This window comes from Chinchilla lanigera, unplaced genomic scaffold, assembly GCF_000276665.1.
Source record: "Chinchilla lanigera isolate Chin_1 unplaced genomic scaffold, ChiLan1.0 scaffold00036, whole genome shotgun sequence".
NCBI lineage: Eukaryota > Metazoa > Chordata > Mammalia > Rodentia > Chinchillidae > Chinchilla > Chinchilla lanigera.
In genome coordinates, this window is record NW_004955437.1 from 15,323,163 (window position 1) to 15,338,757 (window position 15,595).

The following is a 15,595-nucleotide window of genomic DNA, read 5'->3' on the forward strand; positions in this document are numbered from 1 at the left end:
ATCTAAGTTAGAAATATTGTAACTCAGGGGCTGGGATTTAGCTCAGCGGCAAAAGCACCTGCTTGGCAAGTGCAAGGTCATGAGTTCGGTTCCTGGTACCGGAGAAAAACTAAAAAAAAAAAAAAAAAAAAAAAAAAAAGTTAAAAAAAAAAGAAATATTGTAACTCAACATTGCATTGAACACCCTAACCCACCGAACATCATTGATTAGCCTAGACTACCTTACCTGTGCTCAGAACACTTACATTAGTTTACATTTGGGCGAGATCATTTCACACAGATACTATTTGAGAAGCAAACCTTACCGGTACATGTTCTCAGGGCTGGAAATCATGGCGCTGGGTCTTGCTAGTACCAGATCAGGTCTGACAGAGGAACTCTGGGCTCATTGCTTTTATTTTTCCCTCTCCCCACTCCTCCTCAGCTGCCTCTCAATTTGACTAACAAGGAGAGGTGCTTTCAAGGCGACAAGGTTAATATTTGCACTTGACTGAGAAATATCGTATTTTAAAAATATTTATTTTACTAGATTGTGGGGCCTTTAGAGTTGTGTTTAACTCCCCCTATGTTCCCAAAGGCTCAGGGCTGACTCTCTGTGCTCTCAGCTGCCAGTATACACCTCTGTTCTCAGCAATGAAAGATGGGCAAGCAGACTTACTGTGTCACATCAGCAACCTTTCTCTCCACTTTTTTTTTTCTTTTTTTGCAAATGGGAGTTTATAAAAAGAAGCACTAACTCAAATCACAGAATCTTGTGTTTGAAATAAATGGTCTTGCAACAAACATTTCCGTCTGCAAACGTCTAAACTTTTCAAAAGATGAAAGGAAATTAGTCCTGGCATGTTTCATTAATTTGGCACCACCGCGGAGGAAATGTGGTACTCATTTCACATTGGGTGGATTATGAAACGTGTCAGTTTTTCCATTCTCTTTCTCCAGGGCATTTTTTTACTGCAAGGCCTGTCATGATGACATCACAGATCCCAAAAGAATTAAAAAATGCGGCTGCAAACGGCGTAAGTACTGTTTCTTTCCCCCCTCCCTTTCCCCTCCCCTTCCTAGTCCCCACATTCCTTTCCCTTCCCCTCTTCCTATTAGAGAAACATTAAACAACAAGAGTTTTCTTGCATATCTTTATGTTTCATCCAGCAGTTTAAAGAGACATGAAATAAATACTACACTGGCTTTGTTAGAGCAGAGGATGAAAAATCATCACCATTAGCACCTAGGAGGAAACCTAGGACCTGTCCTCCTTCTTCCTCCTGTGTGCAGTCTGGTATAACCAGGCATGCTGTACAAAAAAGAGAACATCTAATGCCATAGAGGAGGAAGTGGTTTTATATGGTGATTTCCAGTGGACAGGAGGTCACTAAGTCTGAAGATGGTTGTGATAAGGCTGAGAGGGAAACTGAGTCTGGAGACCCAGTCTCCAAAATGGGATTGACCCTCTTTCCATTTGGGATTCCTATAAGCTTTAGTGCCAAAGATCAGAGTTTTTCGTTATGACTCCCTGAGATGACTCCAAGAAAAGAATATGGTCCTTGCCATGGGCTTCAGTCATGAATGCCCCAAAGACCAACCTCAGGCACATTTCTCTCTGGGCTGGATTGGATCGGGCTCAGTAATTTCTCGCATGGCCAAGCTCAAGCCTCCTCTAAACCTTCGTGCCCATGGGCCTCAGCGGAGTGTCAGGAACACTGGCTTGTGAGCTCCGTAGATACCAGGATCTAAGGTGATCTTTGCCTGGGAAAAGCCAGGCCTTTTGCAGAGATTATGCCTGATACAGATTGTTCTCAAGCCCAGATAAAACAAAAATAGGGACTTCTTCCTTCTTGGGGTGATTTGGTGTTTTAAAAGCTCCTTGTGATGGTGGATTTGATCCTCATTGTAACTCTGGTAATCAGCAGTGGGTGTTATGAATCCTATTTTCCAAAAGGAGACAATGAAGTTTCCAAGTTAGTGAGAAGATGAGATGGCCAAGAGTCATGCAGCCCACATACAGGAGTTCAGGTCCCCTAAGGCCCCTCCGGATGCCCTGAGTTCCCTCACCTTTTTTGCAGAAGGGAAGGGAAAAGTGAGTGGGTTTGCATCTGGTGAGTAGGAGCACAGTTATGAAAAATTACCCATAAAGCACTTTTCACAAGGAGAATCCAGACACAACACCACTGCTGGCATGTGCCAACTAAAGCAAGGACCTTTGTCACTGCATGCTAACAGGGCATGGTCAAATCCAGTAAGCGATAAAGATAGCATTGCCAGAGCCCAAAGAGGTTACTCTGTCTCTTGGGGAAGTACCCATCAGTGACTCTTGGGCTAGAAAGCTTTCTGTAGAAACCTCTTGGGCTGCCTCCTACACCCACTTGAGCTCCCTATTTTCTCCTGTCCTTCACCAGTGACTCAACATACATGGTCCCTTTCCCATCTCCAGGAAACCACAGATGTGGTTTACTAATTGAGCAGCCATTCATGTATTTTTGGAGTGCCCGTTCTTTGCAAGGTGCTATTCATGGTGCCAGCGATGGAGGGGTGAGTGAAGTGATCACTGTACTCCTGAAAACTTCATTCTAGTGAATGAAGGCAAGCTTTCATTACGTAAGCAATAGAATACATTCAGAGAGAGCAAAGCTTGGAAGGTCAGAAATTACTCCATTGGGCAATGATGTTGAAGCTGATACCCAGTCTAGGTAGGGAGAAGAGCTAAGAAAAGACCAAAGAGAGGAATCTGTATAGTGTTTGAAGGAAGGGCAAGAAGGGTTGATGGCATCAAAGGGGGACATGAGATGAGATGAAAGAGGGTGGTGATGGTAAGAAGCCAAGACTGGGTGCTACATAGGAAGCCAATAGAATATTTCAAGCAAGGAAATGACATCAACCATTCTCCTTGGTATTTGCATAGAGAACAGACTCAAGAAGGAAGTGCAGAAGCAGAAGGATGAAGAAAACCCTTTCTGACTCTCACTTTAAACTAGAATGTCTCTTGTGAGACACCATCGTGGATCCCATTAGGCCATTTTTAAAGCCCTTACAGGAAAGGTTTTGACCTTCTGGGTATACTTACCATCTTGATTCCAGACAAACAAATGGACAAACCCAGGAGACGAGGCACATCATTCTTTAGAATAACTATTCTCTTCATTGTCCTTAAAGTTGGTTGAGCCAGTGAAGCATCTGATTTCCCATCATGCCCAGCACAGCTGCTGCAAAAGGATGGCTTTTACCAGGCCACACCAGTGTGACAAAGCTCTCAGCCATGAGGCTAATGTCTGATAACAATTAGAACTGCCCAGATGTTATGCTTCTTAATTAAAAAGCCATAGCCCAGAGGGTTGGATGCAGGTATACAGGAGGAGGGGTAGTTAGAATAAAATGAAGTATTGAGTATTCACTTCCCCATGTAGGCAAGGTAAAGGAGGAGATTGGAGAAGATAAGTTTTGATTGGAAAGCTTTCCTTAGATAGAGATATGTTTGTTCCCATGATGGCTTGGTTCTCTGTCCAAGCTACAAAAGGTGGTTGACCCTCTTAGTCATTTGTCTAACCTGTTAGCCCAGGTATTGCTAATTCACCCTAGAATGGTATATCTCCATAAAGGCAGAACTCATGACAGTCCTTGGGCCTTATCCACAGATTCCTAACCCTGATCTCCTAGCCTAGCTCTTTCCCTTTCAACCCTGCCCCTTCCTCCCCATCCCCTTTCATTCAATAACTTTCAATGTCTGGTGTCATGTTCTCCAGAGAAATGTGGAGGGTGAACATCCTTTTCTGGAAAATTCTGTGGTAGTGCAGTTTAACTTTTGCATTTCTTTCCATTTCTTCATAGCACTCCATCCAGGAAGCGAGTTCAGTTCAACTGTCTGGCCTCAGTCTCAAGCTCTGAGAGTCTACCATTTATCCATTTTTCTTTTCCTGTATAACAAACCTGATCTAATGATTTACATTTTCCCTCCCAGCCTCTGAAAGTTTGCCAAGGGGTAGACTCCTCAGGGACAAGTCATGTCTAGATTGATGTGTTTGAAGACATTTCCTTTGACTTCTAATCATTGATATATCTTTGATTTATTTTTTTTCTCTTTGCTGCCTTGGAATACGGCCCCTACTCTATTTTAACTGCACACTGGTAGTGATCTATTGTGAGTAAAACGGGTTCCTAACAGCCCAGAGTCTAGTTCCCCTGTCTTCTCTAGATGAGATACTTCTTTTATTTTCCGTACAGCTTTTAATTTTCCTTTTGGTATTCATGTTGCATGTAGCAGTGAAAATCATGCCCCGATTTGCTCATGCCCAACACAGTCTGCAGAGTAACCCGGACCTGAAGAGAACTGAACCCCATTCTCCATGCATCTACCCATGCCCAGCCCCTGGCCAGCTTCTGACCGCTGTCTTATTTTTCCATTTGAAAATAAGACCTTGACAAAAGTGTGTTTCTCTTGAAGGCCTCATCTCAGTACGTTTAAGGGACACTGATTAGGCTGGAGAAATCACCACTATCGCTCTAGATGGCTTGTCCATTGGGGATCATTGTCATGCTTGCCTTTGATAAATTATTCCTGGTCTCCCCTGTTATAGAGCTTGAATTTGTCCCCTAAAGGAAACACATAGGGTACATATATATTCATGTGTTGTGATATATATATGATATGCAGCAGCACATTATATGTAAAAATGTATATTTTTATATATAAGCATAGAGATAACCCATAGAAAAAGGATATATTTATTATAGTATATGTGCCTCTCTATATGAGAAAGGTGCATGTTAGAAAATCCATTGCATACCACCTTTGGGACTGTAGACATCTACACTGCCTTCCTGGACACAAATATTTCCACAGTAGCAATTATTTCCCGTAGCCTATGAAGTGCCTTTGCTTTAAAATAAAACCTACCCCGGTTCATCTGCGAGTGTAGTGAGACATCTTGGAAGATCTGTTTCCTTGTTTAAGGAAGAAAAGATGACTAAGGAGGTTTCATTTCACTGGTGAGCTGTGTATGAGTCTGAACAAGTCGGGGCCTCTGACTTACTTAAGGCATAGGAACCCGTCTCCTCCAAGCAGAGGAGCACTTGGGGAAGAACTTGTAAGGCCAGTATTTCAGTGTGTGGCTTACAGCAGTGTGGCTTTCAGTGGCATCGGCCATCAGCATTGGTTCTGTATTCATAAACATGAGATTCCACCGAAATCAAAAGGAGATGGGTCAGTGCTCGGCTCCCTCAGATTCCTTTGAAGCAGAAGAAGCAAGTGGATCATCTGATCTTGGCTAGCCTTCAGTATTCGGAGCCAATGAAATACTCAATGTAAATAAAAAATGCAAAAGGGCGGGGCCATAGCTCCGTGTAGTAGCACTGGGTTCATCCAATCACCGAAGCTATCACTTTCTTCAACTCAATGCATAATTCTGCCAATACTGAGTCTGTGGCTCCCTTCATCAGTAGACTGCTTTTCAGGATGTTGAGGACATGAGATACTTTCATACCTACAGACCTTACATCCTTTGGAATTGGAGGAAAATGTGATGTCATTCAACAAACAACTCTAGTGCCAAATGCTTCTACCTTTTCCAGCTACAGTGTCACTGCTGACCACTGAATCAATGAGCTTCGTATGCTCTGACATTAACTAAATTTGTTTGTTCACTCTTCCTGTTCTTAGAAAACCACCTGGAAGACCTTTTTAATTCTTCAGAAGGTCATGAGAGGAATTTTGTTAAGTGAAGACATTATTCCTCATTGAAAGCCCTTGAAGGAACGTTCTGTGATTCTCAGTGCCACGTCAAAGAGTGCACCTCAAATTTAAGCCTCTGTGGACTTTTCTCCCATGGATGCTTTTGCTTATAATTTTAGGTTCTGTCGAACACTTGAAGGGTTCATACTTGGAAGTAACACTCCCTTCACTGGACTGATTTTAAAAGTGAGGTTAGGTTCTGGAAAGTATTAATGTAATGGCAAATTATTTTTTCTTGCATACCAGTCTTCCTTTGAATCTGCTCCATTTGAAAGCTAAAATATCACACCTCCCTAGCAGTTGAAAAACTCCACCTGAGCCTCTCTGTCCAGGGTGGCTTTTCCTGCCCTCTTCCAGTCCACCCTGGAAATTAAGATGCTGCAATTGCAAATTGGCTGACAATTTGGTTGCTGAAGCAGGAGGCAGATGGTGCTGAGAAGAGGAGGCTATCCAACTCTCCCTTCCATTCCAGGCTTGGCTCAGAAGGGCTAACTAGCAGAGAATCCTGCTTCGACAGTCGATTGTTGGTCTGTCTCAGAGCAAGAGCAGTTAATTCTACTACATCTGCAGCAGGTTTCAGTTTTCATAATTACGACTTTTGAAAAGACAGGAAAAGTTGTCCAAGCCCGTGTCTGAGAAATCTTTCCATTTTAAAAACTCAAGCGTAAACAGATAGCTTTGATGATGTCCATTAGGGAAATACTTCTATTTTGTCTCTATAAATACTACTAGGAAGTCATATATTGGAAATAGTGGGGGAATATCCACTTTATTGGGATGAGGAAAAGCATATAAAAGCTTTCTCTCAAATTATGAATCTGCTCAAACAGAGTTCTTTGGAGGAAAGGTGAGACCCAGGATCTAATTCTTGGCAACCACATAACCTCTCTGAATCTATGGCACAGGTCCAAAAACAAGAATCTTATGATGTGCACCGAAGAGAAAACGGAGTCTCTGGAGGCTTATATTTCTGCTTTCCCTGAGTTAAGTTGGCCTATGGGGCCATTCATTGAGCATAAAGTTTCAAGAGCCCTAAGATGGAATGACAAGTAGCTCCAGTATTTACACCTGCCAGAGACACACTCTTGTCGGCGCCCTTTCTCAGGAAGCTGCAGCAGGGTCTTGTGGAGACCCAGCCAGCCGAGTTGCAGAGTCAATGAATGTGCTTGCAAGCTTCCCCTTTTGACCATCCTAGGATCATCTCCTAGAACCCTTTATCCTTTTGTCTCCACTGCCCCCTGAACATCTGGCATGGATCGGAGCAGCCACTGAATTGAAATGACACTGAAAACATTTCAATTCTTAGAGACAGCAGGGCCTTCTTTCTGCTTCTTTGAAAGAAAGGCCAGCAATGTTCAGGTTCACTGTTAACTAGCTGCTCTTCCCCACTGATCCACTAGATGTCCTCATAGTTCCACTTGGAATGCCATTGAGCTCCCTGGGAAAACTGTGCCTCTGAGGATTGGGATTTGGGAAGAGATCAAGGGTGACTACCTAAGAAAGAACCTCAACACACACCAAAGGAGAGAGGAAACTTTGTGCAGGCAGGAGGTAGATAAGAAACTTACTTCTGTTTTAAATACATACTGAAATTGTTTTAACTTGCTCCTTGAATTCTAACCTTGCGAGTCTACTGCTCTTTGATATCTGAAAGTAACTTTCTAGCCCAAATTGGCTGTAGAAGAGGAAGCAACCACTGAGAAATGGAAATAAAATACTGTTGGTTCTGAATATTCATGATTGACAAAACAGAACTGAAAGATTAAGAAGCCAGAGAGAGTTGAGGGAGATGATGGGGAGGTAATTTTCAAATTAGGAGATCCACAACAGAATTTTGGTATAAATTTACTTTACAACTTGAGAGTGTAATTTTGCACAAGGAGGGTGCATATCTTCTGGAACATCTACTAGCAATGAAACAGACCCTCATCAGTTTTTAGTTAAAGAGCTTGTCCCTGACTTGAATAACAGCCCAGAGGAAATCTCTTCCTGGCTGGTACGTACACCCTTCAAGCCTGCTGGATCGCTTCACAAAATGGAATGTCAGAATGGGCCCTACCTTATAGGAAAGTGGATCCAGACTTCACAGGTGAAGACACGTGGCAGGAGGTCAAGGAAAATGGACTGTTCAAGAAGTAGAGGAAAGGAGCCACTCTCCCAGTTGGTGGCCCTTGGTCTAGAGACATTGTGGTTCGTGAAGGTTTGTCAACATGTCGGGCTCAGTCCTTTTTAACTGTTTCTGTCTTGTCTTTGAGCCTCTCGTTAATCCTTCTTGCTGGGTTCTTTTGTGGTGGTGCTTGTTTGTTTTTTGAGATTTCTATTTTGCATTTGGTGTGAGTGTAAAAAAAAAAAAAACAGCTGGGAAGGAATGACGTGTAATAGCATGTTTTCTTTTTTTATGCATATGCTGCTTGGAATGTGACTGATTATAATTAACAGTTAATGTTATAGCAAATGGTTTTTTGCTGCTTCGATGACCAGTTTCAGCCTGTTCTGCATGCTAACAATATGAAATTGTATACAACAGTGCATGGTCTTTAGAACAACCAACAATAATAATTGCAAACAGTCCCTGAGAGCCACTGGTTTGGTTTGGTGTTACTGTACCTCCTGAACCCTTATGAAGTAGGAGGTTTAAATCATCCATTATGAGGGGTTACCTCTGACAAAATAGTTTCTAAAGTTACTCCATCTCCATTATCCCATCCCTTGTTCTTAAAAATGGTGCATATATATGTGTGTGTGTGTGTATATATATATATATATATATATATATACACACATATATATATATATATACACATTTTCTATCTCCATAAATGTGTCAGACTCTATTATTGTACATGATCCCAAAATGGCAGTATGAAAATGAAAACCAGGGACTGTTGCTAATGAGAAGCAAAGCATTTCTGAGTTTGATGGGCTTCTCTTCTGCTACAGCATTTGATTAAAATTTTCTTTTCATAACAATTTATCTACAGTGAAACAACAACCAAAATCATCCTTGTTTTTTTTCCCTGTGGGTAAATAACACATCAATATTTCCACTGAAAGAACTAAGAAAGAAAAAGCAAGACATTGGATCTCCAAGTCATATACCAGATCCGGATGCATTTCAAATGAATTTCTTTTCATGTCTTCCGTTGAAGACTTTCACCCCGCTTTCTTGACTTCAGTCAGCTCTGTTTTGTGGGGACAGATGGGCAGTCATGCCATTGCCTTTTAAATTCCTTTGACTCAAATGCTATAGTGGATTTTTTATTTTTTATTTTTTTTGTCAAAGCTAAGCTCAAAGGAATGATATACTGTGCATTGAACAGGGCTGGGGCTGCATGATCATCTGAACAACAGACTACCCAGGCTGCTAAAAGAACATGTCACTAAAAATGTGAGCCACGTTTACAGGGGTGGAGATGCCGCTGAAGAGATCTCTCATTCATCTCCCCAGTGCCTGTTCTTCACAATCATAACGTTCCCCTTGCTTGACAAATATACTGTATGGCAAGTCATAAAGGTCTTAGAACAGGACTTGACCCATTTGAGAGATTTAAACCCCTTTCCTGGTGACTGTAACATTCAAAGAGGGCAAAACCACAAGTCATATTTTAAAGTAAGAGGGTAACCATTCTCTACAAAGAAAAAAAAAAAAAGAGGGAAGAATGACTTTCCAAATGGAAGTTGTGGGTGCAGGGAATAACACCTCTTTGGTTCAGGGTCACTGTTAGGCTGTGATACTTAGACTAAATATGAATTCTTCTCCTAGTCTGTAAGAGAAGCTGACCGGTCACAGACAAACATGTTTGCCTGCTATAGCATCAAAATGAGATACAAAAATTTCCTCTTATACTGAAATACAAATTGGCTTGAAAGGTAAAGGTAAAGGTGAAGGGCATTGGATATTACTATGCAGCAACCTTTGTAGGTCAGCCTTTGGGGTGGGTCCTCATGCAGTACAGAACCTAGCACACTAGTTTTAGAAGAGCTGTCACTGGGTCATGCAAATTTCAGTAAGATATTTCACAAGGGACCCATTTTCTTATTCCATGTTTTGTCATTTTTAATCTACTTTGGCCAATATTTTCTATGTAAGGAAAAAAAGTTCTGATTAACCAATAGTTTGTTCTCTGAATTCCTGGTAGGTAGGGAGAGAATGATAGATGCCATTTTCAGATGCAGCTTTAAGCAGAAAATACATCCACGAACAGCTAAATGCATTCCAGTAGATCAACATCTCATACGCTTTTGGTGATTTCTTATTTGTGAACTTCCTTTAATGTCAAATACTCAGCGTTAGCTTTGAGTAGCTGTATTTCTTATATGGACAGATTTGGCTATTTGTTCTGTCAAGAGTAAATTTAAATTCCTGTAGCTATCATGTAAACTCACTCCTGGGAAGTTCAGCCAAGGCATCCACAGTTCTATATTAACATGTAATCGTTTCACATCTAATTTGATGGAAGCATGTCCCAGGCTCTGCCTAATGCCCAAAAGTGGATGGAAATTAGAAAACTACATATTAAATATGTTCACCTGTTGCAGAAACCATTTATTATCCCAAATAAGCAGTTAATTTAATGGAGTTGCTTTGTTTCTCTTTTATCTTCTGTGTATTAATTGTGCCAGGAGGAAAAGGTTGGTTATTTTTTAAAGAAAAAAAAAAACTGTGTATAATTTGTTCTTCTTCCCATCCAAGAACCTGAGTGTATTCAGTCACGCCCTTTCCCTGTGGTCACCACTCTATGGAGTGGGTGGGAGGGTATAATAGGCAACAGCCTTGAGGGACGATACAGGCAATTTATATTTTCATTGCTTTTTTTCATTTGATGTACAACCAAACTGTTACCAGCAATCACTCTGCATTTTTTTTCCCCTGGGTCAAGACTGTTAATGTGAACTAAGACCTGTGTTAAATCCCTTCAGCTCCCTTCCAGCTGCCTTGCTGTGTGTGACCTTGCCATTAACTGCCGCTCTTCCTCTCCTCCCACGCAACCTCATGGTTATAGCCAAGATGTCCATCTACAAGAGAATGAGACGGGCATGTTGTTTTGATTGCGGACGTTCTGAGCGTGACTGCTCGTGCATGTCAGGCCGTGTGCGTGGTAACGTGGACACCCTTGAGAGAGCCTTCCCACTTTCTTCTGTCTCTGTTAATGATTGCTCCACCAGTTTCCCTGCCTGTAAGTTTAACCTCAACACGTACCGTTCCGTGTTTGTGCCGTCTGTGGGATCTTCCCTGTCTCGTGTTGTGCCCTGTGGTCTGTGAGTCCATCTGGCTGGTGTTCCCTTCCCAGTGTTATTTCTTCTGTGGTGAGATGATGATCCACCTGCCTGTGTCTCTGTATACGTGCTGAGGAGGGCCTCCCTTCTGATTTCGTTTGCTTACTGTGCTTCTTGAAATAGTGTGCAAGACGAGGGAAATACCAGTGGGCTGATTTTCTTCCTGTCTCTCTAGCTTAAGTAAATGAACATGGAAATTAAAGTAACAGCACATCAAATACTATACTAATGCTGAGATATGTGAAAATATGTATCTCGGAATTTTAGGAATGGCTATAATTTGGGTTGGATAAACAAGAGGAAGGAAAAGGGTATAGAGAGAAAAAGCCAGATCGAGCATTAAATTGCTTTCAGTGAGTTTAATTTCCAAACTACACAGAGTTTAGAAGGAGATGTATGTGTGTAAAATAGTGCCTCTTTATATTGCTTTCTGTGCCTCTCTAACCTGAAATTCATTCCTCGAATAACAGATTTTGTCCTATGTTCTGGAAAACAGAATTTTGGGTATGCCAACACCCATAGGCTGGTGGATTCTAGAGCTTCACCTCAGAAGGATGACTAATTCAAATGATTATTCTTCTTTAGTTTTTCCAACAATAGATTCCCATTTCACTAAGGTTATCTTGTAGCAGTTGTGAGTATAAACCACCAAACACAAACCATGGACTGCCGTGGTTGCTTTGAGTCTATAGCTCAGGACTTTGTTGCTCCTGAGTTTGGAGCTGTTAAGGAACTTGTCAGTCTTGCAGATGTAACCGGTAAGACTAAGGAGCCAAATTCCTTGGATCACTGTCATCCCTGTCTTCACCCCAGACTTTGCTATTTTCCCAACACAGAAAGAATCAATTTCATAGGTGATGTTACTGACAGCTCCAGTGTGTGATGCAGAGGTATACATCCTCATCCCCCGCCAGAAAAGGTTGTGTTATGCTCAAGGACTTGGATGCCCTTAGAATATGACCTTGACCTTGATTTCACATTTTGGGTAGTACAGGAAGTAGGAGACAACTGTTCTTTCTGCCTGTTATCGGTTCCCTTCTTTTTAAGGGGCCACCACATTTATTGGTGATCATATTGTCATTCGTCCTCTCCCCTCCCACGTGTCCAGAGCTTGTTGACCTTTCACCAGCAGGAGTTGGTTCTCGCCTATCACAGGAGGAGGAAGAGCTCTCAGCTCCTGAGCATTTATTTTCATGAAAAGTGAATTTTATTCCCCTACGCTGGCCAGAGTTGAAGGTGGCCCCAGCGCAGTGTACTCCTGTGATGGTCATCAGTATGAACTTCCAGGGTGAGGGAACCCTAACACCACTGTATACCCAGAATGGTGAGCCGTGCCTGATGTTAACGTCTGAACCCTCAGTTTGAGTCTGAGGCACCTGACGTACAGTCAAGCTGCATTGGAAGCATTTGGAAAAGTTTGATCTAGGACCAGAGAATCATCCTCTCTGACTCACGATTCACTGCTCCCCCAAAATAGTGCCAAGGGACAAGACTGATTTAAAAGTGATACTTAATGGAGGTTGTATTGAGAGGGAATATGGACTGCCACATTGACCTAAAACCTTGGAAGGGAAGTTGTCTTTAAGATTCTTCCTACACATGCCATAGCCTGAGTCCTTATTCTTTACTTTCCCTGCAAAAATGTTATCTAGTACATATGCCATGACCCAGGTGACAGGTCATAGCTGCACACAAAGCTTGTTCTTCTATGACATGTGGCAGGACACCAAGTTCAAAGAGAGGAGCTGGGGAAGAAGAGGGGTGTGGCGGCAGGCATCAGGCCACATCTCTGTGAGTGGTGCTGGTGGGTATAGTTGCCAATCACTTCTGCCTAAGGCACAACTTCAAGTTACCACTAGGTTCAAAAACCTTGGCTACAGATTCAATGGGTGAGGGAGGGAGCCTCCATGGTTCTGAGCTAGGGCTCTGGGGTCACGTCTCGGCACCAGCTAGCCACAACAATCACAATTGTCTGTGTCCCTGTTCAAGGCCCATGGTGCTCAGTATATGTAACTTTTATTTTATCTGAGAGAGACCCTAATTAGAGGGATTTTTCAGCTCTACTGTTTAATCCACGTATTGTCGAAGGCCAGGAGAAAGACAGTGTGGGGTTGGATTGTCCCAAACTTTCAAAACTATTCAGTGCGTGATTTCGTTGTCTTTCCTGTGCTTCTAGAGCCACCCCCTCCCCCACCATGGGAAACATGGCGTTTGGAGCTAGGTGTTGAAGCCTTTGCTTGCATTGATGGCTTAAGGGCTGTTGGCCGTCTCTATTTCACTCGCGCTCCCCCACCCCCGCCGTCATCACTTCATCAAACAAAAGCAAATTTCACCCATCCCTGTGTGAAATCACTCACCTTTGACCATTAATAATAAGTTAGAAAAATCCATTCCAATTTGAGCTCCTTCACGTGACCACATAAATCCTTCTCCAATTAAAAAAGAAAAAAAAAAAACCTCTCTCTCCCTCCGCCGAAGCCCACTGGCAAATCTCCACAGCCATCCTTGCGTGTCCCTTGCTGGTGGCAAGGCTTGGTGGTGCCCGTCTGACAGAGCAAGTTGACTCAGAGAGCAGTGGCGAGAGGGGTCTTTTCATTAAATATGAGCAGATGTGAAACGTAGAGGATCTGACAATTAGAAATGGCAGGAGAAGGGCCCTGGAATCAAAGTGAGGTCAGATGGGTGGATCAGATTACTTCTCTTACATTCTTTAGTTGTTCTGAAAATCATTTTGAATTAGTGTCAGCGGAGCCATGATGGGTTTTGCCCTTTGTCTTTTATGCTGGGGCTGTATTGTTTCCCAAGACACTCATTAAAGATCATTATACTATTATAGAGCTTGCTTTGGTCGCAGTTTCCCAGTTCTCCAGTGTGCTGTGGAGAAGGTCTGATTCGTTTCTCTCTTGCCTTTCCTCTTCTTCTTTGCTGTTTGTTTTTCTTCTAAAAGGAAAGATTTCCGTTTTTGAAGGGATGTTAAATTGAAACACAAAGTTCCATTACGTGTTTTCTGAAGTGGGAGGAGGGGAAGCCAGTCCCCAGAGGAGTGGGAATATATTAAAAGTGTTCATGCAGTTTTAAAACCCTGCGCTCTAATTGCAAGACCATGTGCTTCCTGCTCAGACAGTTCCCTTTGAATGTGTGGCCCATTAGGAGATCAGCCCTTAAGTTCCCTACTAGGAGACCTATTGTCTCCTTCTATTGAACTCCTGAGGAGATGGAAGGTCAAATTGTGTTGACATAAAGACCTTCGGAGAGGAAGGGCCAGTTTAGAAAAGACGAAAAAGGTGCCAGAAAAATAAGACAGATGGTAACCAATAAGGATGCACCAGAAGAATATTTTGGGAAAGACTGACTTGCTTAATACTGGGGCCTAGGATCAGTACAGAGGGTTGCTTTGCAGCCCCTGGAGCCTGGGAATCCCATAGCCTGTATCAGGATAGCCTCCGAGTTGACTGCTGTCATGTGTCTGTGGCTAATTTGTTGTGATGTGATTGAGTATCTTGATTTTGTTTCTACTTCAGACCATCTTGAGCAGGACAGCCAGCTCTCTGAAGCTACCCGAATAGAGTGTGCTGTGGCTTCTTCACAAGTGGCTGTGTTTTACTACTATCCAACACAAAAAAGATATGTCTAGCACAGTACACACACACACACACACACACACACACACACACACACACGTACAGATGAACATCCTCATTAGTCCCACTCTTTCCCAATATAATTCTGTGAAATGGACCTTCTCTCTCTCTCTGGAAGTTTATTCTCATTCTTTAGGTCTTGCCTGATATCTGATGGCTAAGTGTTATAGAAAGGGACAGTGAAAATTATGACGCAGTGACAGCCTAGGTCGGTATTGATTCAGACCTGCTGAGACCTGCCTGACATGATTCTGGTCACAGAACATCAGTAACACTGGCACGAGCAAATTAATCATCTGGTAGAAGAGAAATGGGTCTTTTGGCTTGCACTTGGAACTAGTTTGAGCTAAAGTACACGTGGGTTCACTCACAGCAACCTTTCAATTTACTAATAGTTTAAACCTGCATGATTACATGCACCTTTCCGCAGACTACTGTAGGTAATTTTAAATTGTGCATGACTTTTATGTCGGATATAAATATAATACAAGGAGGCATTCAGCCCTGATGGTTAAGCTGAGAGGAGAAGTCCAATATGATTAGGTTGAAGGGAGACATACCAAAATCGGTTTAGAGTAATCTTGAGTCTTGTCAGATAATAAACAAAAATCAGCTTATCCGGAGTGGCCTTTGGTTTCTACAGGCAGAGAATTAACACTGTCAATAGAATTAAAGTCACTCCGGTGAACTAGTAGTATTTTGAAGAACATAAAATCAGATACCAGGGCAGAGGGTGGAAACAGCTCTAGGAAAAAGTCTATCACAGGACACACCTAGGCTGAGAGTCTCCTGTCCCTGAGAAGGGAGGCTTCATTTAATAAGTCACATTTAAAGTATTTAAGGACCACAAGCCTGTAATTATCTCATTGCTTTTACCTATAATCTTGGGAGACTTCCTCAAGCTCTTTATTCCTATATTTTCTTTATTCTACTTCTGGGCCCTAAAAACCAATGACTT

The 15,595-nt window shown here is 42.3% G+C and overlaps 1 protein-coding gene across 1 annotated transcript in view; it reads left to right on the forward strand.

The window, feature by feature from the left end:
* Window positions 1–15,595, forward strand: part of Kcnma1 (potassium channel, calcium activated large conductance subfamily M alpha, member 1) — a gene marked incomplete at its 5' end in the record, with an annotated part of 707,467 nt that overhangs the window by 573,355 nt on the left and 118,517 nt on the right. The window contains 2 exon segments of the mRNA XM_005389908.2: window positions 940–1,016; window positions 10,723–10,896. Coding sequence (XP_005389965.1) covers window positions 940–1,016; window positions 10,723–10,896 — 251 coding nt within the window.